Raw genomic sequence first — 20,855 nt, forward strand, 5'->3', positions numbered from 1 at the left:
ACAAAGCTGTCAACTTCTCAGAACAATCAAGACCACTCAGGTAACACCCTGGAAACATCCTTCCCCACATCCAGGCCTCCAAGGTGACATCACACGATCTCGGTTCCCAGGTGCTGACGCAGTGTGACGGAAAGGAGCAGCGTACTGCCTCTTCCCTCTCCCACCCCTGACACTCTCATCCATTTCCCCCTCCAATACGGGTCTGCAACCCCCTCATTTTTGTAATAAACATTAAAATCCTAACTAAAAAAAGAGAAAGGCATAGCAGAGAAACTTCAGGGTAGCTGAAGAGAAAGTGGGGTGGTGAGGGAAATGAGGGGGACTCAAGGTCCAGGTCTGAAGTTCCCTCCTGCACTGTTGGCTCTCCCAGCAGCAGTGGGGGACACTGTCATCTCGAGTTGGCAACGAGCTGATAAAGATCTGCTTCAGGGGCATCCCAGCTAGCTGAAGAGGCGTGAGCCACACTAGGCTGACATGACACAATACAACAAAAACAAGGAAAGGACCGTATTTCCAGGGATCTGACATAGCATAAGAATAAGGACTTGATGGGACAGTGGGAAGAGGGCAGAGAAACAGCTGCAGCCACCATGCTGGGAGTTACCCTCTCACCTAGGACCCAGCCAGACGCCGGTGTCAAGAAATAAACAAGAAAATAGTAACCAAGTTAATGAATGAAGAACAACTAAGTGTGGAGCTACGGCAGGAAAAGCATCAACAGTGCTGGCTGCCGAGTCCACAACCGAGGATGGACTTGGAGCCTGGAAGGAGCAGGGCGCTGGCCCGCCACTGTTCCCTCGCACACCGAGACTCTCAGCCACTTGCAACGGATCAGCCTAGAGGAACCACTACCAACTGTGTGAATATTCTTTAAAAGGTTTATTCTTTTTTAATTATTATTAGAAGGGCAGATATACAGAAAGAAAGAGATAGAGAGAAGGATCTGTCCGCAGGTTCACTCCCCAAGTGGCCACAACGGCCAAAGCCAAGCTCATCTGAAGCCAGGAGCCAGGAGCCAGGAGCCTCTTCCAAGGTCTCCCACATGGGTGCAGAGTCCCAAGGCTTTGGGCCGTCCTCGACTACTTTCAGGCCTCAAGTAGAGCGCTGATGGATGTAAGATAAGGATTTAGCCACTAGGCTACCACACCAGGCCCGTGAATACATTTTTGAAAGCCAAACTCCATCGTCCATTTAGACCAGTGGTAAAGCACAGCAAAGTAGCACACCAAGTTCAATTCTGGAACTGAACTTAAAGCTACTCGTGAATCTGGAAATATCCTTTGTGTAAGGACAGAGGATTGTGGGGCTTGCTGAGTGATGAGAATTGGAGCCATAATCCTGTAAGTCTGTATGGAGATTCAACAACGTTCAGCATCTGATTAAATTAAAATTTTTTGTTTGTTTTTAAATTTAGGAGATATCTTTCAACCAGTGGTTCACTCCCCTCAATGCCCAAAATAGCTGGGCTGGGCCAGGCTGAAGCCTGGGGCTCAATCTGGATAGCCCTGGGTTGCAGGTACCCAACTATGTGGGCCATCGCCTGCTGCTCCCAGTGCACACATTAGCACCAGGAAGGAGCTGGCACCTGCATCCAGGCACTTGGACCAGGATACAGATGTCCCAAGCTCTGCTTTAAGCGCCTACTCTTAGTGTTCTGTTTTTTGTTTTTAATTTATTTGAAAGGCGCAGTTAGAGAGCAAGACAAGAGGATCTTGCGTTTGCAGGCACACTCCCTGGAAGGCCGCTGTGCTCCCCACAGAGCAAGGCCGGCCCAGGAGCAGACAGCTCCATCTGCATCGCCCCAAACACCTGGGCCACCTTCTCCTGCTTCTGCTAAGCCATCAGATCCAAGTGCAGCAGCCGGGACCACAAACTCACGCCCAAATGGGTGGCAGTGATGGGACGGCTTTCCCTACCATGCCACATCACTTTCCTTCTGCACGTCAGGAATTTTTTTGGGGGAAGGGGTTATTCGATTTTAATCTTACTATTTCTTTAAATTTCCATCTGGTTTTTAATGATGCTGCTGAGATGAATTCTGAGCAAGTTCTATCAGTCTAGGCAGACTTTCTTCAGATAGACATTGTGGCACAGATAGGAAGCTACCACTTTAACGTCCATCTCAAATACCAGGTGCCTAGGCCCAGCGTGGTAGCCTGGCAGCCAAAGTCCTCACCCTATCTGCGCCGGGATCCCATATGGGCACCAGTTCTAATACTGCTGGCCTTGCTTCCCATCCAGCTCCCTGCTTGTGGCCTGGGAAAGCAGTCGAGGACGGCCCTACGCCTTGGGACCCTGCACCCGCATGGGAGACTCTGGAGATTCCTGGCTTTGGATTGGCGTAGCTTCCAGCCATTGTGGCTGCTTGGGGAGTGAATCAACAGACAGAAGATCTTCTCTGTCTCTCCTCCTCTCTGTATATCTGACTTTCCAATAAAAATAAATAAATCTTGGGGCCCGGCACCATAGTGTAGTGGTAAAGACCTCGCCTTGAACGCCCTGGGATCCCATACGAGTGACGGTTCTAATCCTAGCCACCCCACTTCCCATCTAGCTCCCTGCTTGTGGCCTGGGAAAGCAGTCAAAGATGGCCCAAAGCTTTGGGACCCTGCACCCATGTGGGAGACCTGGAAGAAGCTCTTGGCTCCTGGCTTCGTAACAGCTTGGCTCTGGCCATTGTGGCCACTTGGGGAGTGAACAATCAGACGGAAGATCATCCTCTCTGACTCTCCTCTCTGTATATCTGACTTTACAATAAAAATAAATAAATCTTTAAAAATAATAAAAAATTAAATCTTTATATATATGTGTGTGTGTATCAGATGCCCGTGGCCAAGTGAAGGCCTCCCTTCTGATCCAGTTTTCTGCCAAGAGACACCTGAGGAGGCAGGGGATGGCTCAAGGACTTGGGTTTCGACCATTCACACGGCCCCTGACTCCTGCCGACAGCCTGGCTCAGCCCTGGCTGCAACAAGCATTTGCAGAGTGAACCAGCAAACAGATCTTCCTCCCTCTGCAACTCTGCTTCGCAAATAAAAACTGAGAGCAGCTGAAAGGTGGCCTAGGTGATTATTAGAGAAGGCCCAAGGTGGCCACCTGTGGCACTACGACACAGTTTTCAAAGTCAGAGTGCGTAAACATTGGAAGAGAAAGAGTAAGAATTAAATGGTAACCTAAAAATGATGTATGTACTACAATTTTGTTCTTAAAAACTATTTTATTGGGGTTAGCATTGTGGCATAGTGGGTAAAGCATCAACCTGCAAAAAACACTGGCATCCCATACAGATGCTAGTTTGATTCCTGGTTACTGTGCTTCAGGCTGGACTCCCTAATAATGTGTCTGAGACAGCAGTGGAAGATGGCTCAAATGCTTGGAGCCCTGCACTCAGGTAGGAGACTCAAAAGAAGCTCCTGGCTTTTAACTTCAGTCTGCCCCAGGGCTAACTGTTGTAGTCATTTGGGGGAGTGAACCAGTGGGTAGATCTCTAACCATGCTATTGCAATAAATTTTAAGAATTAAAAAAAAAAAAAGTTTGTTGTCAGCACGATAGTTCAACTGGCTAATCCTTCACCTGCAAGCACCAGCATCCCACATGGTCCATGTCCCATCCAGCTCCCTGTTTATGACCCTGGAAATCAGAAGAGAAAGGCTCAGTCCATGAACCCACATGGAAGACCCAGAAGCAGCTCCAGGCTCCTGGCTTCACATCAGCTCAGTTCTGGCCATTGTGCCCACCTGGGGAGTGAACCAGAGATGAAGATCTCTATACCTTCCCTCTCTATAAATTTGCCTCTGAAATAAGTAAATCTGTAAAATATATATATATATACACACACACACACACATACACACACACACAAATGGGTTATTTTCTTACCAAAAATTTATCATTAAAGATTTTTTTTTTATCTGAAAGAGTTAGAGACACAGGGAGGGGAGAGGAAGAGGAGAGGAGAGATGAAGTGAGATGAAGAGAGAGATCTTCCATGCAGATGGCGGCAGTGCCAGAGCTGAGCCAGGTAAAGGGTAGAGGCAGAAGCTTCATTCATGTCCTCCACAGGGCTGGAGGTACAAGTGCTTATGCCACCTTCTGCTGGCTCACCCAGGCCATTAGCAGAAGGCTCGATTGGAAGTAGAGCAGCCAGGACACAAACACCCCATATGCAATGCTAGCATTCCACGCAATGGTTTTATCTGCTATGCCACAATGCCTGCCCTAAGCTATTGATTAAAAAAAATTTTTTTTCTTTTAATTTATTTGAAAGAAAGAATGACAGAGTGACAGAGATCTTCCACCTGTCGGTTCACTCCTCCAAAGCCTACAGCTCCTGGGGGCGGAGCCGGTGCAAAGCCAGAAGTCTGGCAGGAACTCCATCCTGTGTGGAGTGGAGAGGACCCAAGGATTTGATCCTCTGCCTTCTGAAATAGTGGGAAACTGGGTATGAGTTAGAGCAGCCAGCTCAAACTAGTGCTTGAACATGCGATGTGGGAACCCAAAGCAGCAGCTTTGCTACATAGCTGTGCTACGACTGACAGTTTCATAAAAAAAAATAACTTCTTTCAAAACACTGATTTAATTCATGTCCACACAGTAAAATACAAGTAATGGAACTGAACTTAAAAATCATATGATGTATTCAGAACACACAGATTTGGGCCGGCATGGTGGCCTAGTGGCTAAAGTCCTCGCCTTGAAAGCCCCGGGATCCCATATGGGCACCGGTTCTAATCCCGGCAGCTCCACTTCCCATCCCATCCAGCTCCCTGCCTGTGGCCTGGGAAAGCAGTTGAGGATGGGCCAGAGCCTTGGGGCCCTGCACCCGTGTGTGAGACCTGGAAAGAAGTTCCTGGCTCCTGACTCTGGATCGGCACAGCACCGGCCGTTGCGCTCACTTGGGGAGTGAATCATTGAATGGAAGATCTTCCTCTCTATATCACCTCCTCTCTGTATATCTGCCTTTCCAATATAAATCCCCCCCAAAAAAAAAACCACACACAGATTCGTAGAAAAAAAAAAAACTGAACAGAAGTTACCAGGATCTTGGAGTTCGTAAGCAGGAAGCTGTTGTTTAAGCAAACCTCCCAAGCAGGAAAACAACTGGGATGTTTTATTTGGGATAATGAAAAAGTTCTGGCAATAGAGAAGATTACAAACCATTGCAAATAAATTTTGTGCCACTGCAACTGTACAGCTAAAGATGACTAAAATAGTAAAATTTGCTACATATACTTCACAGCAACAACACAATGAACTGAAGGCCAAGGTCAGGAGAGAATCTCAGAACACTAACTGAGGAACAGTCTGCAGACCAGAGACCTGACACCTGCCGGGGATGGGCCTACGGGAGCTGGGTCAGTGTCACGGCTCAACAAGCTCACCCTCCACCTGCAAGTGACCTGAAAGTATCAGCATCCCCTATGGGCGCAGGTTAGTGTCCCAGCTGCTCCACTTCCGATCCAGCTCCCAGCTTATGGTCTGAAAAAGCAGTGAAGGATGGTCCATATCATTGGACCTGCTTGTGGCCTGGGAAAGCAGTCAAGGACAGCCCAAAGCCTTGGGACCCTGCGCCTGCGATGGCTTCTGGCTTCAGATCGGCTCAGGTCCGGCCACTGCAGCAGCTTGGGGAGTCAATCAGCCGACCTAAGACTTTCCTCTCTGTCTCTCCTTGCTGTATATCTGTCTTTCCAATAAAAATAGATAAATCTTTTTCAAAAATACACGTACTACCTAAGAACATAAACTTATATAAGAAGTCTACCTGCTGAACTGATCCTTTTTTTTTCAGATTCATTTATTTTTATTGGAAAGGCAGATAAACAGATATACATCCACTGACTCACTCTCCAAGTAACCACAACAGCCAGACTTGAAGCAATCCGAAGCCAGGAGCCAAGAGCTTCTTCTGCATCTCCCACACGGGTGCAGGGTTCCAAGGCTTTGGGCCATCTTCGACTGCTTTCCCAGGCCACAAGCAGGGAGTTAGATGGAAAGTGGGGTTGCTGGGATTAGAACCGGCGCCCATGTGGGATCCTGGCAGATGCAAGGGGAGGACTTTTAGCCGCAAGGCTACCGTGCTAAGCTCTGATTAACTGATCTTACAAGAAGTGAAAACACAGAAGCAGGCATCAAGCTGCATTCATCCTACAAACCTAAGTACCAGTTCCAGCGCGCCACTTCCACTGCCAGCTTCCTACTAGGGTGCATCCTGGGAGGCAAGAGGCCACGATCAAGTGGGAGACCTTGACTATTGGTGGCTTCTTCAGGCTCAGCCTTCGCACTCACACTGTTTGCCAGCAGATGGGAGATTTTTGCCTTTCAAATTAAATTAGAATGAAGTGAAATATCGCAGTGGCTTAGTGGAGGGAAGGGATGCAGATAGGCTGGTCAGGCACGCACTGTCCCAGCCAGCCAGGAGTAAGCTGTGGTAAAACAGCACACAGAGGGCACTCACGGCCAACAGCACCACATCAGACCAATCAAAACAGCTGGAGCGCGATGCCCAATGTCCTCACAGCAAGGAAGTGACCGATGTCGCGCAACAGTGGCTTTCTCACCCTTTATATAATTAACCAATTACTCAGAACTGCGAAGCTGGTGTCTCCATGGGGGTTACAGCAGTCCACAGCTACCTTAGCAGAAATTAAAACCAACCACTTACATTTTACTAATTCATCCAAAATAATAAAACCATTACATGTTTACACAAAGATCTATCTTCATGAAGAAAACAGAAAAAAAAAAAAAAAAACCAGCAGTATTTTCCAAAACAAAATGAAATTTCAGGACAAAAGCTGCGTTGTTTTACCTCTTCCAGATCGCCTTACTATCTGCCTTGGTGGAGACAGCCGACTTCCGCACTCACTGTATTACAGTATATTGCTTTGGTTGGAATAAGAGAAGGAAATCTCACGTCTCCCTGATGTATAGGTGGAAAACAGACTGAGGAGACTTTTAAGTACTGAGGATCTTCTTTGGCACTAGGCTAAAACTCACAAAGTGGCCCATATTCCAGGCTAGTTGCAATGTAGAATCTGCCATCTTAATGAATCTTTTGTACAGGTTTTATATCAAAACCCATTGTCATCTTGCGTGGTGAATGGTTCTTTTACCTACTGGCAAGCTGGAAAATGTTTCTTCTCTAAATTATGTAGAATTCCAAATACTGACATTTCAACCAACATTAAAAAGCCACATTCTCTATGCTGGTCTCCTTTAACAGATCTTGGCTTTTATTAAAATTTAAATTTTTTGCTTGAAAACTTGAGTTTTGGTGGCTAAAGTCCTCGCCTTGAACGCACTGCACCCATGTAGGAGACCTGGAGGAAGTTCCTGGCTCCTGGCTCTGGATCGGCACAGCACCGTCCGTTGCGCTCACTTGGGGAGTGAATCATTGGACGGAAGATCTTCTTCTGTCTCTCCTCCTCTAGAAAAGGCCTCCAGGTGTGTAACTTCAGCTTATGCACTGGGTGCTCCCTAGAACAGGTTCAGGGCCCAACACACCTGCTGCAACAACCAGCACACGCGAGACACACAGCCGAGCCTCATGGGAGCTCCGCAGCTCAGTACTCGGGGCAGAGGATTTTACTAAGGATCAAGATGGAACGCAGATTAGTGACCTGAAGTCTTTGGTCCAGGACATTCCAGAGTACAGATGCCTTTAATTTTGTCCAGTGGCAGGCTGGTTCCGGGCGGGATGGCTGCGGCCCCGCCCAGCAGAGCCTGGGGCACCAGCAGTGCAAGCGGAAATGAAGCTGTTCCAGGACAAGCCAGGAGATTCTGAAGCTTCATCACCACTTCTGCCTGTTGCTGAACATCCTCAGAAAAAGAATTCTCACAGTCGTTGGTGCTGACCCGGCAAGTCCAGCCCCGTCTGTAGATCTGCTCATTTGTGTAAAGCGCAACTTCTGTAAACAAGAGAGTAACTTGGTCTTCATGCTTGCAGGGGCACCTTCAGCTTGCCGAACCCCAGGAGCATGTATGTGCAGGGGCACGGTCCTGCACGATGCCAGCTTCCAGCCAGTCGGCACTCATGAAGGCCGCCATCTCACGGGTATGGGGCAGCCTCCGGCCACAGCAATGCGGCAGACTCGCCTGGCGGAGGCTCCAGAGACTCAGCTTCCTGGGTGAAACGCCGGAGCACATGTGGCTTTCAAACAGCTCCCAGTGCATGCACTTAAAACAATTATTAAAAAAAAAAAAAAAAAAAAAAAAAACTCTGAGTGGTTGTACTTCAAAGCCCCAAAATGTTACATGGAAACAGACTCTTGAATGAGACACAAGAAGGTGTGCTATTAATGTCCGCAGAGTTGAGACAGGGTGCATTATGACTGTCCATCTTTCCTTCCGTCATGTGTTAAATGCAGTCCTGTCCACTGCTCCCGAGGAGTTCTGCTCATGTGTCCATATCAGGATTTGTTTTTTAAGATTTATTTATTTTATTGGAAAGGCAGATGTACAGAGAGGAGGTGATATAGAGAGGAAGCTCTTCCATCGATGATTCACTCCCCAAGTGAGCCCAGTGGCCGGTGCTGCGCTGATCCGAAGCCAGGAGCCAGAAACTTCTTTCCGGGTCTCCCACGCGGGTGCAGTGTCCCAATGCATTGGGCCGTCCTCAACTGCTTTCCCAGGCCACAAGCAGGGAGCTGGATGGGAAGTGGAGCTGCCAGGATTAGAACTGGCGACCACATGGGATCCCGGTGCGTTCAAGGCAAGGACTTTAGCTGCTGGGCCACCTTTCTGGGCCTGCCTTCTAGTTCTTAAAATTTTTACAGATTACTTAGCAGTTACTTCTATTTTGTCTTAAAACAGAAGAGAAGTTGTAATATTGCTCTTGTATTTAAGTATGGAGTGTCAGCTTGAAACAGGGAGAGGACAAGGCTTGCTTTTCAACCCATCACCAGAGCCTCCATTTACAAATCCTGATATGGGGGCCCAGCACAAAAGCGTAATGGCTAAGGTCCTCGCCTTGAATGCGCCCCGGGATCCCATATGGGCGCCGGTTCTTACCCCGACAGCTCCACTTCCCATCCAGCTCCCTGCTTGTGGCCTGGGAAAGCAGTCGAGGATGGCCCAAGGCCTTGCGACTCTGCACCCATGTGGGAGACATGAAGGAAGTTCCTGGCTCCTGCCTTCAGATCAGCTCAGCTCTGGCCATTGTGGACGTTTGGGGAGTAAACCAGCGGATAAAAGATCTTCCTCTCTGTCTCTCCTCCTCTCTGTGTATATGACTTTGCAATAAAAACAAATCAATCTTAAAAAAAAAAAAACTTGGAAAGCCTTATAGCCTTTTTTTCTTCTATTTTTAATTTTACAATATAATTCCATAGGTGCTAGGATTTCCCTTATCAAGTGTTTTTATAATTGTAATTAACTTGTTGAATTTTCTCAATGCTAAAAAAAATGCTGGGATTTTAAAATAATTTTTAAATGTACTTATTTATTCATTTTTATTTGAAAGGCACAATCACAGAGAGGGAGAGACAGACTCTTCCATCCACTGGCTCATTCCCCCAAATGGTTGCCAAAGCCAGAGCTAGATCCAGCTAAAGCAAGGTCTCCCACTTGGGTGCAGAGCCAAGGAATCCCATAGGGGATTCTAGCACTACAGGTCAAGGTTTAGCATGCTAAGTCACTGTGCCTGCTCCCTCAAAACAATGTTTTATTCAACAACAATGATCTTACCAAGAAAAACTTAGCAACTAAGAGAGTTGGAAGTAGTAACTGCCCATCACTGCAAACTTCCCTATTCCCACCTTAAAAGACTGACTTAAAATTTCCAGGGGCTGGGAAATTCCAGCACAGCGTGTTAGCCTAGTGGCTAAAGTCCTCATCCTGCACATGCAGGCATCCCATATGGGCGCTGTTTCAAACCCTGGTGGCTCCACTTCCCATCCAGCTCCCTGCTTGTGGCCTGGGAAAGCAGCCAAGGACGGCCCAAAGCCTTGGGACCCTGCACCCACGAGGGAGACTCAAAAGAGGCTCTGGGCTCCTGGCATCGGATTGATGCAACTCCAACTTTCACAGCCACTTGGAGAATCAGCAATGGAAGATCTTCATCTCTGTATTTCTGACTTTCCAATGAAAATAAAAATAAATCTAAGAAAAGAAAAGTTTCCAGGGGCAAGTGCTGTGGTGTGGCACACTAAGCTGCAGCCTGCAACGCTGGCATCCCGTATGGGTAAAGGCTCTGTCCCGGGTGCTCCATTTCCAATCTAGTTCCCTGCTAATCTGCCTGGGAAAGCCCAGACGAAACACATGGCTCCTGGTTTCGGCCTGATCCAGGCCAGGAAATGTGACCATCTGGGGGTGATGGAAGACCTCTCTCTTTGTGTCTCCTCCAATTCTGCCTTTCAAACAAGAGTAAAAAATTCTAGACAACACAACACAGAATCACACATCTCACTGGCCTAAAGAGGAATATTATCACACAGCCGCTGGAAAATACCCTATACACTAGGCTGAGAGAACAAGAGCGAAAAAGGCAAATGCTGTTTTTAATAACTATGACTTCGTGCACCACCTGAAAATCTCTCAGTGATTCCAGGGTTCCCTGATACGTACACTCAGAACCAAGTTCAATACTGCACTTTGGGCCCGGCGGCGTGGCCTAGCGGCTAAAGTCCTTGCCTTGAAAGCACCAGGATCCCATATGGGCACCGGTTCTAATCCCGGCAGCTCCACTTCCCATCCAGCTCCCTGCTTGTGGTCTGGGAAAGCAGTCAAGGACGACCCAAAGCCTTGGTACCCTGCACCCACGTGTGAGACCTGGAGGAAGTTCCTGGCTCCTGGCTTCAGATCAGCACAGCATCGGCCGTTGTGGCCACTTGGGGAGTGAATCATCAGATGGAAGATCTTCCTCTCTATCTCCTGTCCTCTCTGTATATCTGACTTTGTAATAAAAAAAGTTTAAATAAAATAAGATACTGCACTTCGCAGAGGAGCAAGCGTCTCCTCAGATGTGTCCCAAGACAGGTCAGAGCTGCCACCAGGAAAACGGGGCAGCTGGTCCTAACCAGCTGTGGGGTTGCCAAGCCGGGCCCTGCCAATCAGGTTGACCCTGGGAGATGTCAATAGCACATATGTCCTACAAGCAGAGAGAAGGCAGGGCAAGGCGGCCGCAGCGGCTCTGGGAGGCAACAGGAGGAGCTCCCGGCATGCCAAAGGAGAGAAACCTGTGCCGCCAGGAGCACCAACACGCTCCGAAGGAAGGGAGGTCAGAGACGCCTAAGGAAGAAGAAGGAAGTGAGACAAGTCAGCAGGGGGGCAAAAGGAAGCGGAACAGAAGTCTGAGGCAAGACTGTCACCTTCCTCCTGGGCCACAGCTGCAGTGTGCCAAAAACCAACCAAGCAACTTAGAAAGCATTCAGGCTCCCCAAATGGCCTGCAGAAAGCAATCCCAGAGCTCCCAGCGTAGTAATGTGGGCAGCCTGCGGCCGGGTGCTGCAGCACAGCACGCTAATCTGCCACCTGCAGCGCCAGCGTCTCACTTGAGCATGCTGGTCTGAGTGCTCCCCACTCCACTTCAGATCCAGGTGTTAGATGATGCTCCAACGGGGGCCCCAGGAGGGGTTCCAAACTCCTGGTTTCAGCGGGGCTGAGTCCAAGCTGTTACGGGCTTTTGAGCAGAGAACAAGCAGATGGGACATAGGTCTCTCTCCCTGCTTTTCAAATAGATCAGAATAGACAAGAATTTTGGAAAGTACAGAGAACTCACCAACGTATTATTTTCGTCCAGACAGCTGATTGGTTAAACAAAACAAAACAAAACCAGCATCACTAAAGTGAGCAAATATTAGAAATCAACACCTGTGGGATTCCAATGACTATCCTAGGGCAGACAGAACACGATTCCTTCAGCCAATTGCAGGGGTTTCCCACCACACCATACACCCGTCCACTGCGAGGTGCCCAAAGAAAGCTCACCAAGTTGCTCAATCGAACAATCATCATGTTATTGTGCCAGGCAATATTCTAAGGGCTTTAGTTACTAATGCCTCATTTTTTTTTAAAGATTTACTCATTTTATTACAGCCAGATATACACAGAGGAGGAGAGACAGAGAGGAAGATCTCCCGACCGATGATTCACTCCCCAAGTGAGCCGCAATGGCCGGTGCTGTGCCGATCCGAAGCCGGGAACCTGGAACCTCTTCCGGGTCTCACACACGGGTGCAGGGTCCCAAGGCATTGGGCCGTCCTCGACTGCTTTCCCAGGCCACAAGCAGGGAGCTGGATGGGAAGTGGAGCTGCCGGGATTAGAACCGGTGCCCATATGGGATCCCGGGGCTTTCAAGGCGAGGACTTTAGCTCCTAGGCCACGCCACCGGGCCCATATACAAGTTTTTAAAGAGGCATTAGTAGGGCCTTGAAAGCAGTCGAGGACGGCCCAATGCCTTGGGACCCTGCACCCGTGTGGGAGACACGAAGGAAGAACCTCCTGGTTCCTGATTTCAGATCGGCTCAGCTCCAGCTGTTGCAGCCACTTGGAGAGTGAACCAGCAGATGGAAGATCTTTCTCTTTCAGTAAATCTGACTTTCCAATAAAAAATAAACAAATCTTTAAAAAAATGTGTATTTTTTTGGAAAGGCAGAGACACTGAGGAAGATACAGAGAAGATAATCTTTCTTCTACTGGTTCTCTCCCACAGTGGCTGCCAACCAGGCCTGGACCAGGCTGAAGTAAAAAACCCTGGAACTCTATTGGGTCTTCCATGGGTGTTAACAGGCACCGAAGTACTTGGGCCATCCCCCACTGCTTTTCCAGGTATGTTAGCAGGGTGTTGGCTTGGAAGTGGAGCAGCTGAGACTCAAACTGGCACTCATACAAGATGTCAGCACTGCAATTGAAGTCCCATAATTAACATCTGTAATAGTCACAAAAGGGCCCGGGGCATGATAGCCTAGTGGCTGAAGTCCTCTCCTTGCCTTGCACGTGCTGGGATCCCGTACGGGTACCAGTTCCTCTCTCAGATGCTTCACTTCTCTTCCAGCTCCCTGCCTGTGGTCTGGGAAAGCAGCCGAGGACAACCCAAAGCCTTGGGACCCTGCACCCACATGGGAGACCTCCTGGCTCCTGGCTTCGGATCAGCTCAGCTCTAGCTGCTGCAGTCACTTGGGAAGTGAATCAGCGGGATGGAAGATCTTTCTCTCTGTCTCCATCCCTCTCTAAATCTGCCTTTAAAACAAAAATAAATCTTAAAAAAAATCTTAGATGGGCATTTAGCATGGTGGCTAAAGTCACCCTGTGGGACACTGCCCATCCTGTCGGAGTGCCTTGTTCCAGGCCTGGCTACTTTGTTTTTGACCCAGCTCCCTGCTTCACACATCCCAGGAGGGAGCAGAGAACGCCCACGTCCTCAGGTCCCTTCCACTCACAGCAGACTGAGCTGCAGCTCCAGGCTCCTGGCCATTTGAGGAGTGAACCACTACTAGGAAGAGCTCTTTCTTTGACATAAAGTGACAATCAATTTTAAAAAATGAGAACACAAATGTAAATCTACTCTAGCAGAGTCTCTTTAGAAAAGAAGCCGACATCCTACATCCCAGCGCCTGGCCTTCCACCCACCCCCGGCGCGACTGCTAACCCCAGCTGCCCGCTAATGCCACCCCGGGGCAGCCGCAGCAGCGACCCAATGGCGGTGTCCCTCCCACCCAAGGGGGCACTTGCACTGTGCACCCAGGGTTCAGTCCCAGCCCTTGCAGGCATCTGGAGAACAAAGCACTCAGTGAAAACTCTGTGACACAGATAAATAAAGCAGGTAGAAAGGAAGGGGACCACCTACACACAGCCTACTAAGAACCCAAGCTGAGACCCCAGCACAGCCGTGCTCAGGAAGTGCACTACTGGGTCACTGCTGAGTCAGCACGACAGGAGAGGGAGACTAGCAACACAACCCTGCCCCTCTAACAAGCCCTGGCACTGGGCGACTGGTGCCTCCACCACACTTTCCCGGCTGTGGCTCAAGTGCCTCCAAGCCACCAATGACCGACGACTCTCTTCTCGTCCCCCCAGCAGCCCTGGATGGAGAGTCCCCAGGATGCTGTGCAGGCCTGGCTCTCATCGCCAAAACAAGTAGGTGTCCAGGTGTCCCGCCTCTCTTCCAGACCCACCCCACAACAACCCCTTCTTCCTGGCTGGACCGAGGGCCTTTTGCTAACCAGTTGTAGAGGAAAGGAGAGGCACCTCAGAACCTGTGCTAAGGGCACAGAAAGCAGCCATGCCAGCCCGCGTGCCGGCCCTGGGTGTGGAGGAAGCCCAGCACGGAGACCCACTCCCTTGGCGGGGGGGGGGGGGAGGGCAGAGCTGTTCATACATGGGCGGCTCCTGCACTCAGGCCTGGGGGATCAAGGCCCTGGAGGAGGCCGATCCTGGTACTGCCAACTTCCCCAAGAGCAGAGGAAAAATAGGCCACAGAGGCTCCAAACCAGCCTGACTGGTTCTACAGAGAAGCTCCTGAGTGCTCCGCCTTCCTCAGGTTAAAGAGAAAAGGCCCCAGCAGTGGCCTAGAGCCAAGCCCTAACCACACCCCTCCTTTTTCTCTCTCTCCCAGCCCACCCCATCCCCACCTTTCCCTGGGGTCGCCACCAGTGCCAGTGTCACCTCGCTCTCCCTTCTACCAAACAAAGCTGGATCACATGGCATTAAGAGCCAAAAATTAACAATCTGGCACATAGAAGGAAATACCTTTCTTTTCGTCCTTTTGGCCATTTTCTGGTGAGAAATGTAAAGAATAGCTGAAAGTAGAAAAAGAAACGCCGACCCAGACAGACAGAGCTGGAGAGAACTCCCCAAGGAGACTGAGAAACTTCAAACCCCTGACAAAGCCAGACGGCTAAAGGGGTGGAGGCGACTCCTCCTCAGACTCCAGGAAAAGCAACCAGGAAGCCTCCTCTCCCTGCCAGCCCCTCTTCCAGCTCAGCTGTCGGACGCCGGCACTGCAACACAGTGCATCAAGCCGCTGCCTGAGGTGCTGGGTGCCAGCTGAGGCCCCGTCCAATCCAGCTCCCTGTTAACGCACATGGGAAAGCAGAAGGCCCAAGTGTCTGCGCTCAAGGCCCAAGTTCCAGGCTCCTCTCTCCTGCCTGGCCCAGCCCCAACTACTGCGATCATTTTAGGAGTGAACCAGTGGATGGAAGAGCTGTCCTTCTCTAAAACTCTGCCCTTCAAGCAAATAAGTAGATATTTTAAAAATGAAAAGCGAGGGCCCGGCGGCGTGGCCTAGTGGCTAAAGTCCTCGCCTTGAAAGCCCCGGGATCCCATATGGGCGCCGGTTCTAGTCCCGGCAGCACCACTTCCCATCCAGCTCCCTGCTTGTGGCCTGGGAAAGCAGTCGAGGATGGCCCAATGCGTTGGGACCCTGCACCCGCGTGGGAGACCTGGAAGAGGTTCCAGGTTCCTGGCTTCGGATCGGCGCAGCACCAGCCGTTGCGGCTCACTTGGGGAGTGAATCATCGGTCGGGAGATCTTCCTCTCTGTCTCTCCTCCTCTCTGTATATCTGACTTTGTAACAAAATAAATAAATCTTTTAAAAAAAAAATGAAAAGCGAATCAGCTCTCCGGTGCCTACCCAGCAAAAGGCCCAGGGCAGTGGGCAGTGCTGCGATAACAGCATGCACCCAGAGCCAGAGCTTCGAGGACTAGCCTGGGGGAGCCGGCCTTTCCTGCAGCTTCCTCCCCACCGGCCAGGAAAGGGTTACTTCTGCTGAAGCCTGGAAGAGCCTCACGTGCAAGACTGCAAGGAGTGCAGGTACTGCACTCTCATCCTAACAAGGTAACTCAGTCACCTGTCTGGTCTGCCATGCTGCCCTTAAGGGAGGGCCAGGCCTGGAGCCCCACTCGCCCTCTCCACTGCGCCCTCCATCTTTGTCTTGGGTGGGAAAGTGGCTGACCCAGCAGCACCCCCCCACAGCACAGAGGCCCAGGCCATGGAGGGAGAGGGACGGTGGGCCCTGGGGCTGCAGGGTAATCACCATCTCTTGGCCCTCTTGGTATGCTGCGGCTACTGCCTCCCAGTCCGTTAATGGGCCTCAAAGTGCTGCCAGGGGAGGTCACTAAGCCCAGATGCTATCAGGGGGCCAAAGGTGGTGCCCAGCCCCCACCCCACTCATCGATAATGGGCCACAAAGTCTGGGCTTGACTGCATTCTAAACATAAAATATTCATTCACTTCGACATAATACATATGTAAGCATGTCCTGGGAGCTCCAGGGAGAAGAGAAACGCCAGCCAGGTGGCTAAGTGCTCAGTAGAAAGGAGTTCAGGGTCTTGATTAGCCTGGCCAATGCCCGCCAAGAACTGGCTGGTTCTGGCCAAGGGGACACAATCTATTCTAAAAACTCTGACTCTGAGGACGGCTAACCAACAAGCCTCCGGGGCAGACACCTTCCCCGTCCTCCCTCACAGTAAGACACGCACGTCAGTGGACCTTGGTCCAAGCTGCGGTCACACTGGACTGTCATCCGAAACACACCACGCCTCAGGAACCACTGCCTGTGTCTGTCCTTCCCAAAGTGCACAGGGCCTTTTATGATTTACCAGCTCCAGCTGCCGGTGCAGGCCCAAAGGCCAGGCCGGCACTCCATGAAGTCCGGGGACTCCTCCAGCTCCTGCTCTACTGTCACTCCCTCCCCGACCTCAAGAGCCTCACAGGACAGGAGGCTTCGCTTGGTGGTCTGACATCTACCACATCCCAGACCCTGAGCCCCAGCTGGGGTCAGAGGTCAGAGTCAGAGCCAGCACCCAGTGCTGCCCAGCTCAGAGTGAAAGTAAAACGCTAACTCGGCCAACGTCCCGGGAAGACACCTATTGTCAACCATGCAGCATGAGCGAGCCGCAAGGGGCCAGAACCCACAGCAGGGTCAAAGGACTGTGCCTGGGCACAGGACCCTGAACTTGGGCTTGCTCCCTTGGCAAGCGGCGCCCAAGCTCCTTCTGCCATTTACTCCCTGGAAAAGCGCCCCCTGTGGGCAATCCCAGGATCCTCTCCAGAGCCCTCGCCTGGCTGCCGAAACCCAGAGGTAAAGCTGCCCGCAAGCCATCCAGGCCCTCACCAGCCAGCAGCAGGTGAACTCTGGAAGCTGGACCGTCTCCACCCTTGTCATGGTGACTGCTGCTGCTGGCCGCAGGACAAGCAGGCACCCTGCTGACTGCTCTCAACTTTGCCAAGCCTCCAGGCCGGTGACCAAAGACTGGAAAAGAATGGAACAGAAAGCTCTGCTCACAGACTAAGACTCCACAGAAGTAGCAGGCCCAGGTCAGAACCCCTCTCTGGGACATGCAGAAGGCTGTTATGAAAAAGTGCAACTTGAACCAGGTGTCATGAATATCTCAGACAGGGCTTGTCTTTGTTTTATCTCCTACTTTCACTGTTAGGATGAAGACCGATTCTTGCGCTTCAGCACAGGGTAAGTGAGTGTGGTTGTGTGTCAGATGTGATCAAAGCGCTTCTGGAAACAGCTTCTCATCAGCCACATTTAAAAAAAAAAAAAGCTTGAGAGCAAGAGCAAGAAAAGAGATTGGAGACAACCACTGGGGTTTGTTTACCTATTTTCTGGCAAAACCAGTTTAAATAATTTAACTCTGAAAAAGGTGACTGAGGAGCTGTGGGGGGAGGGACTCAGCCCACCCTGCGCCCCTGCCTCCCATTCTAAGGCCGAGGACTGAGAGGTCTCTACTACCTGCTGACTGCTGACACGACCTGCTCTAAGGAAGCCACCGTTTCCCGACAGCCCTGGCCTTGTGACTCGCAGAGCAGCTTGTTTTTAAGGAGCACAGATATTTGCTTGGAACAGTCACCCCAGATTTTCCAGAGTTCGCGCTTTAACCTGAGAACTACCCGGAAGTGGCTTAGGGAAACCGAAGCCTAGAGGATGTAAAACCAGGCGTAATTCAAACTTCAGAGCACGACACCAGCACACAGCCGCAGCTCTGCCCAAGGGCAGGGCCCGTGTCCCAGCCCCAAGCCCTCAGCCTTGCCGAGCAGAGTGCTGGGGGAAGTCAACACGTGCCAGCAGCACCTCCACGTTTGGTAAACCCCACAGAAGTGCAACTCCACATCACCCTGTCAGACAGAAATCACTGTGGCCTGGACACAGGAGGTCCCACGGCGCTGCTCAGCCCCGCAGACGCCTGAGGGTGCCAGCTCCCCGTCGAGGCACGGAGAGTTCTCCAGTTAGGCAGGCTCCACCTGCTCAGCCTGCTCAGTTGTGAGAGAAAAGGACAGGAGGAGCCACCTCAAGGGGTCAGTGAAAGCAGCTCCCAGAAAGCAGAAACAGCTGGCCAGCGAGGCCAAGAGACAGCGGGCCCCAGCCCCAACGCCCCCGGCCCGGGGACTGGCGGCCCATGCGGAGCCAGCTGTCAGGCCCAGGAATGAAGACGCTCCCCACCCTTCCTTCTCCACACCCAGTGCACCCCAGAAACAAACAATCCATAAATAATAAAAGGGCCAACCAGTACGGAGAATTCCGTCCACGACGCCTCATGAGTTCCTAACTGTTCAAGTGACCGAGAGCACAGGGCGATAAAATACCAAAACAACAAAACGCTAACCAAAGGAAATGAGGTAGTGTTTTGTCAGAGTGGAAGGTAAAGAAAGGAGACATGCATGCTGTGTAACCACAGCTCTCCCCCAGGGCCTGGAGAGGGAAGCAACCAGGAGGGGAACACAGACAGGAGAAGGCCAAGCCCCGGAGCCGGGGCCGGAGGGTAGCGCTTCCAGCCTGGCTAGCAATCTCCACCAAGAAAGGTGCACCACGGACTCCACAGGGCAATCAGCAAGGGACCCTGAAGCAGCTTGGGACAAGGCAGGGCTGAAAGCCGACGCCTCTTGCCTCCCAAGTGACACCGGCCCCCAAAACTAGGCCGGGGTGACAGCCCCTAGCAGTGACTGCCGGGTCCTGGACTTGATGGGACTCACAGGAGCGAAGGGTAGGGAAGCGACCGCAGCGCCGCGTGGGGGGTGGGGAGACTGTGGAGAAGACACTTAACGGGGAGGGGGGAGAACAGCCATCCCCGCAGAGGGACACATTTGAGGATGAAGACACGAGCAAAGCGACAGCGTGGCAGCAGGCAGGGCGCAGGACGTGGGAAGCAGAGCAGAGCAGAGGTAGCTCCGGAGAGGACCGAGCAACAGGTTCTGTTCGCAGGGCAGAGCGGACAGAGTGAGGTCCCCGTGACCGACCGCAGGGGCCGGGGCGGAGGCGGCTGTAGCCCCGCGGGACAACACAGAGGGAAGCCAAGGGCCCGGCCAGCCGAACCCCGGGACAGAGAACAAGGGGCTCCCCAGCATTCGGAAGGCAGCGAGGGCTGGAAGCCCCAGGCAACCTGTGGGCACCCGGCGCGCATGACAGCTGGGAAACACGGAAGCGACAAAGGCCAGGGCGCTCCCGGAGAAAAGCAGGGAAAGTGATGGGAGCCAAGAGGAGGCGAACGCTTTGGAAAGGTGACGAGGGTGGAGCTGGTGGGCTGCGCTCCCGAGGGAGGAAGCAGCGGGGTGGGGGCGGCGCTGGGCACCTGCCAGCGGACCCTGCGGGTCACGACCGGACACCAGGAGAACCGGAGCGGGAGCGATGCGGGTTAGGGGTGCACGGCAAGCTGTATGGCAAAGCGCGGGGTGCTGCTGGCGGAGCAGGAGCGCGGCTGTTTGGAGCGTGGGTGGAAGAAGACCAGAAAAGGCCCCTGAGAGGGGAAAAAAGGGGGGGAAGACAGGGGAAGCTGAGGAGGTTAACACGGAAGAGCGCAGGAGGCGGCGAGGGGCGGGCGGTTGGCAAAGAGACAAGTGTGCAGTTCAAGGTGGGTCCCGGGTCAGGACTCGCAAGGGGGATGTGCGGGGCCGGACCCGGATGACAGGGCAGCCGACGCCTGCGGGATGGCAGCTGGGGCACGAGAAGAGCAGAGGAGGGAGGAGACTCCGCAAGGTGCAGGGGCCCAGCCAGAGAATTCGGGGAGCCCTCGGGGCCCCTTACCTGCTCCGTGTCCCTCTCGTTCAGCGTGGGTAGGGGGGTCCGGGCGCTGGACATGGCGCCGGTATCTCAGGGGAGGGAACCGAGAAGCTTGGAGTAAGGGAGGAAAGGGAAGGCGCGGAGCCCGGCCGGGCGGGGCTTCTCACAGCAGGAGCGCCCGCCGCATGGGCCCCGGCCGGGGGTGCGGGGAGGCCCGGGCAGCCGTTCACGCCAGCCCGGGGATGCGCCGCTCGGGCTAGGCCGCGCCGGCTCCGAGCGGCTCAGGACCGCACCCCCCCGACCCCCGGCTGGGCTGTGCCGCGTTTCGGCCGGGCTGCGCCGCTCCGCCTACTCTCTGCCGCCGCAGCCGGCCGCCTGCCTCGCTCCTCCCCTGCCCTCAGCGGCACTGCTCCGCGCCCGGCACACAGGCAGCCGCCGCCGGACCTGCTGCTCCCAACATGGCCGCCACCACCGCCGGCCCTCGGCTCTTTCCGCCGGCAGCAGCCGGAAATATCCGAAGCGCTTAGAAACGGGAGGGGGTCGTGCCTTCTCCCGGTCGGGGACTACGGGTGAATTCCGGAAACAGCCGAAGAAGGTAATCCCCGGAGACGCGCGCGCAACTCAGCGAGTCCGAAGGCCGAGCTTCGGCTCTGTTTACGGAAATCTACGAAGGAACTCCGGGCCCTCTAGAGCGCCCCGCCGAAGCCACGCCCACCGGCTTTTCTCCGCCCACATCAAACTGGCTTTCGGCAGTTTCCGGAAACACCCGAAGAGGCTCCGCGTGGTGAGCCGACCACGCCCCCGTCCCGCGGAGCGGCCGAGGGAGGCCATCGGCCATTTCCGGCAACACCCGAGGCCTGCCGAGCGCCCCCTCGTTGCTCCCCCGGGGTTCCCAGAGCCCGGGTCTTCGTTTC

General features: G+C 52.6%; 1 protein-coding gene across 4 annotated transcripts in view; it reads right to left on the reverse strand.

Moving 5' to 3' along the window:
• MARK2 (microtubule affinity regulating kinase 2) overlaps positions 1-20,655 on the reverse strand; it is a 62,902-nt gene extending 42,247 nt beyond the window's left edge. Inside the window, exon 1 of one of the 4 annotated variants that reach the window (XM_004596740.3) lies at positions 19,966-20,655. In XM_004596740.3, coding sequence (XP_004596797.2) covers positions 19,966-20,019 — 54 coding nt within the window. In that variant the 5' untranslated portion in view covers positions 20,020-20,655. The remainder of the gene's footprint in view (positions 1-19,965) is intronic. The other 3 variants (XM_058662874.1, XM_004596741.3, XM_004596738.3) reach the window with 3 other exon arrangements.
• Positions 20,656-20,855: the final 200 nt, after the last annotated feature.

The sequence above is a fragment of the Ochotona princeps genome, chromosome 4 (assembly GCF_030435755.1).
Source record: "Ochotona princeps isolate mOchPri1 chromosome 4, mOchPri1.hap1, whole genome shotgun sequence".
In the NCBI taxonomy this organism is placed as follows: Eukaryota; Metazoa; Chordata; class Mammalia; order Lagomorpha; family Ochotonidae; genus Ochotona; species Ochotona princeps.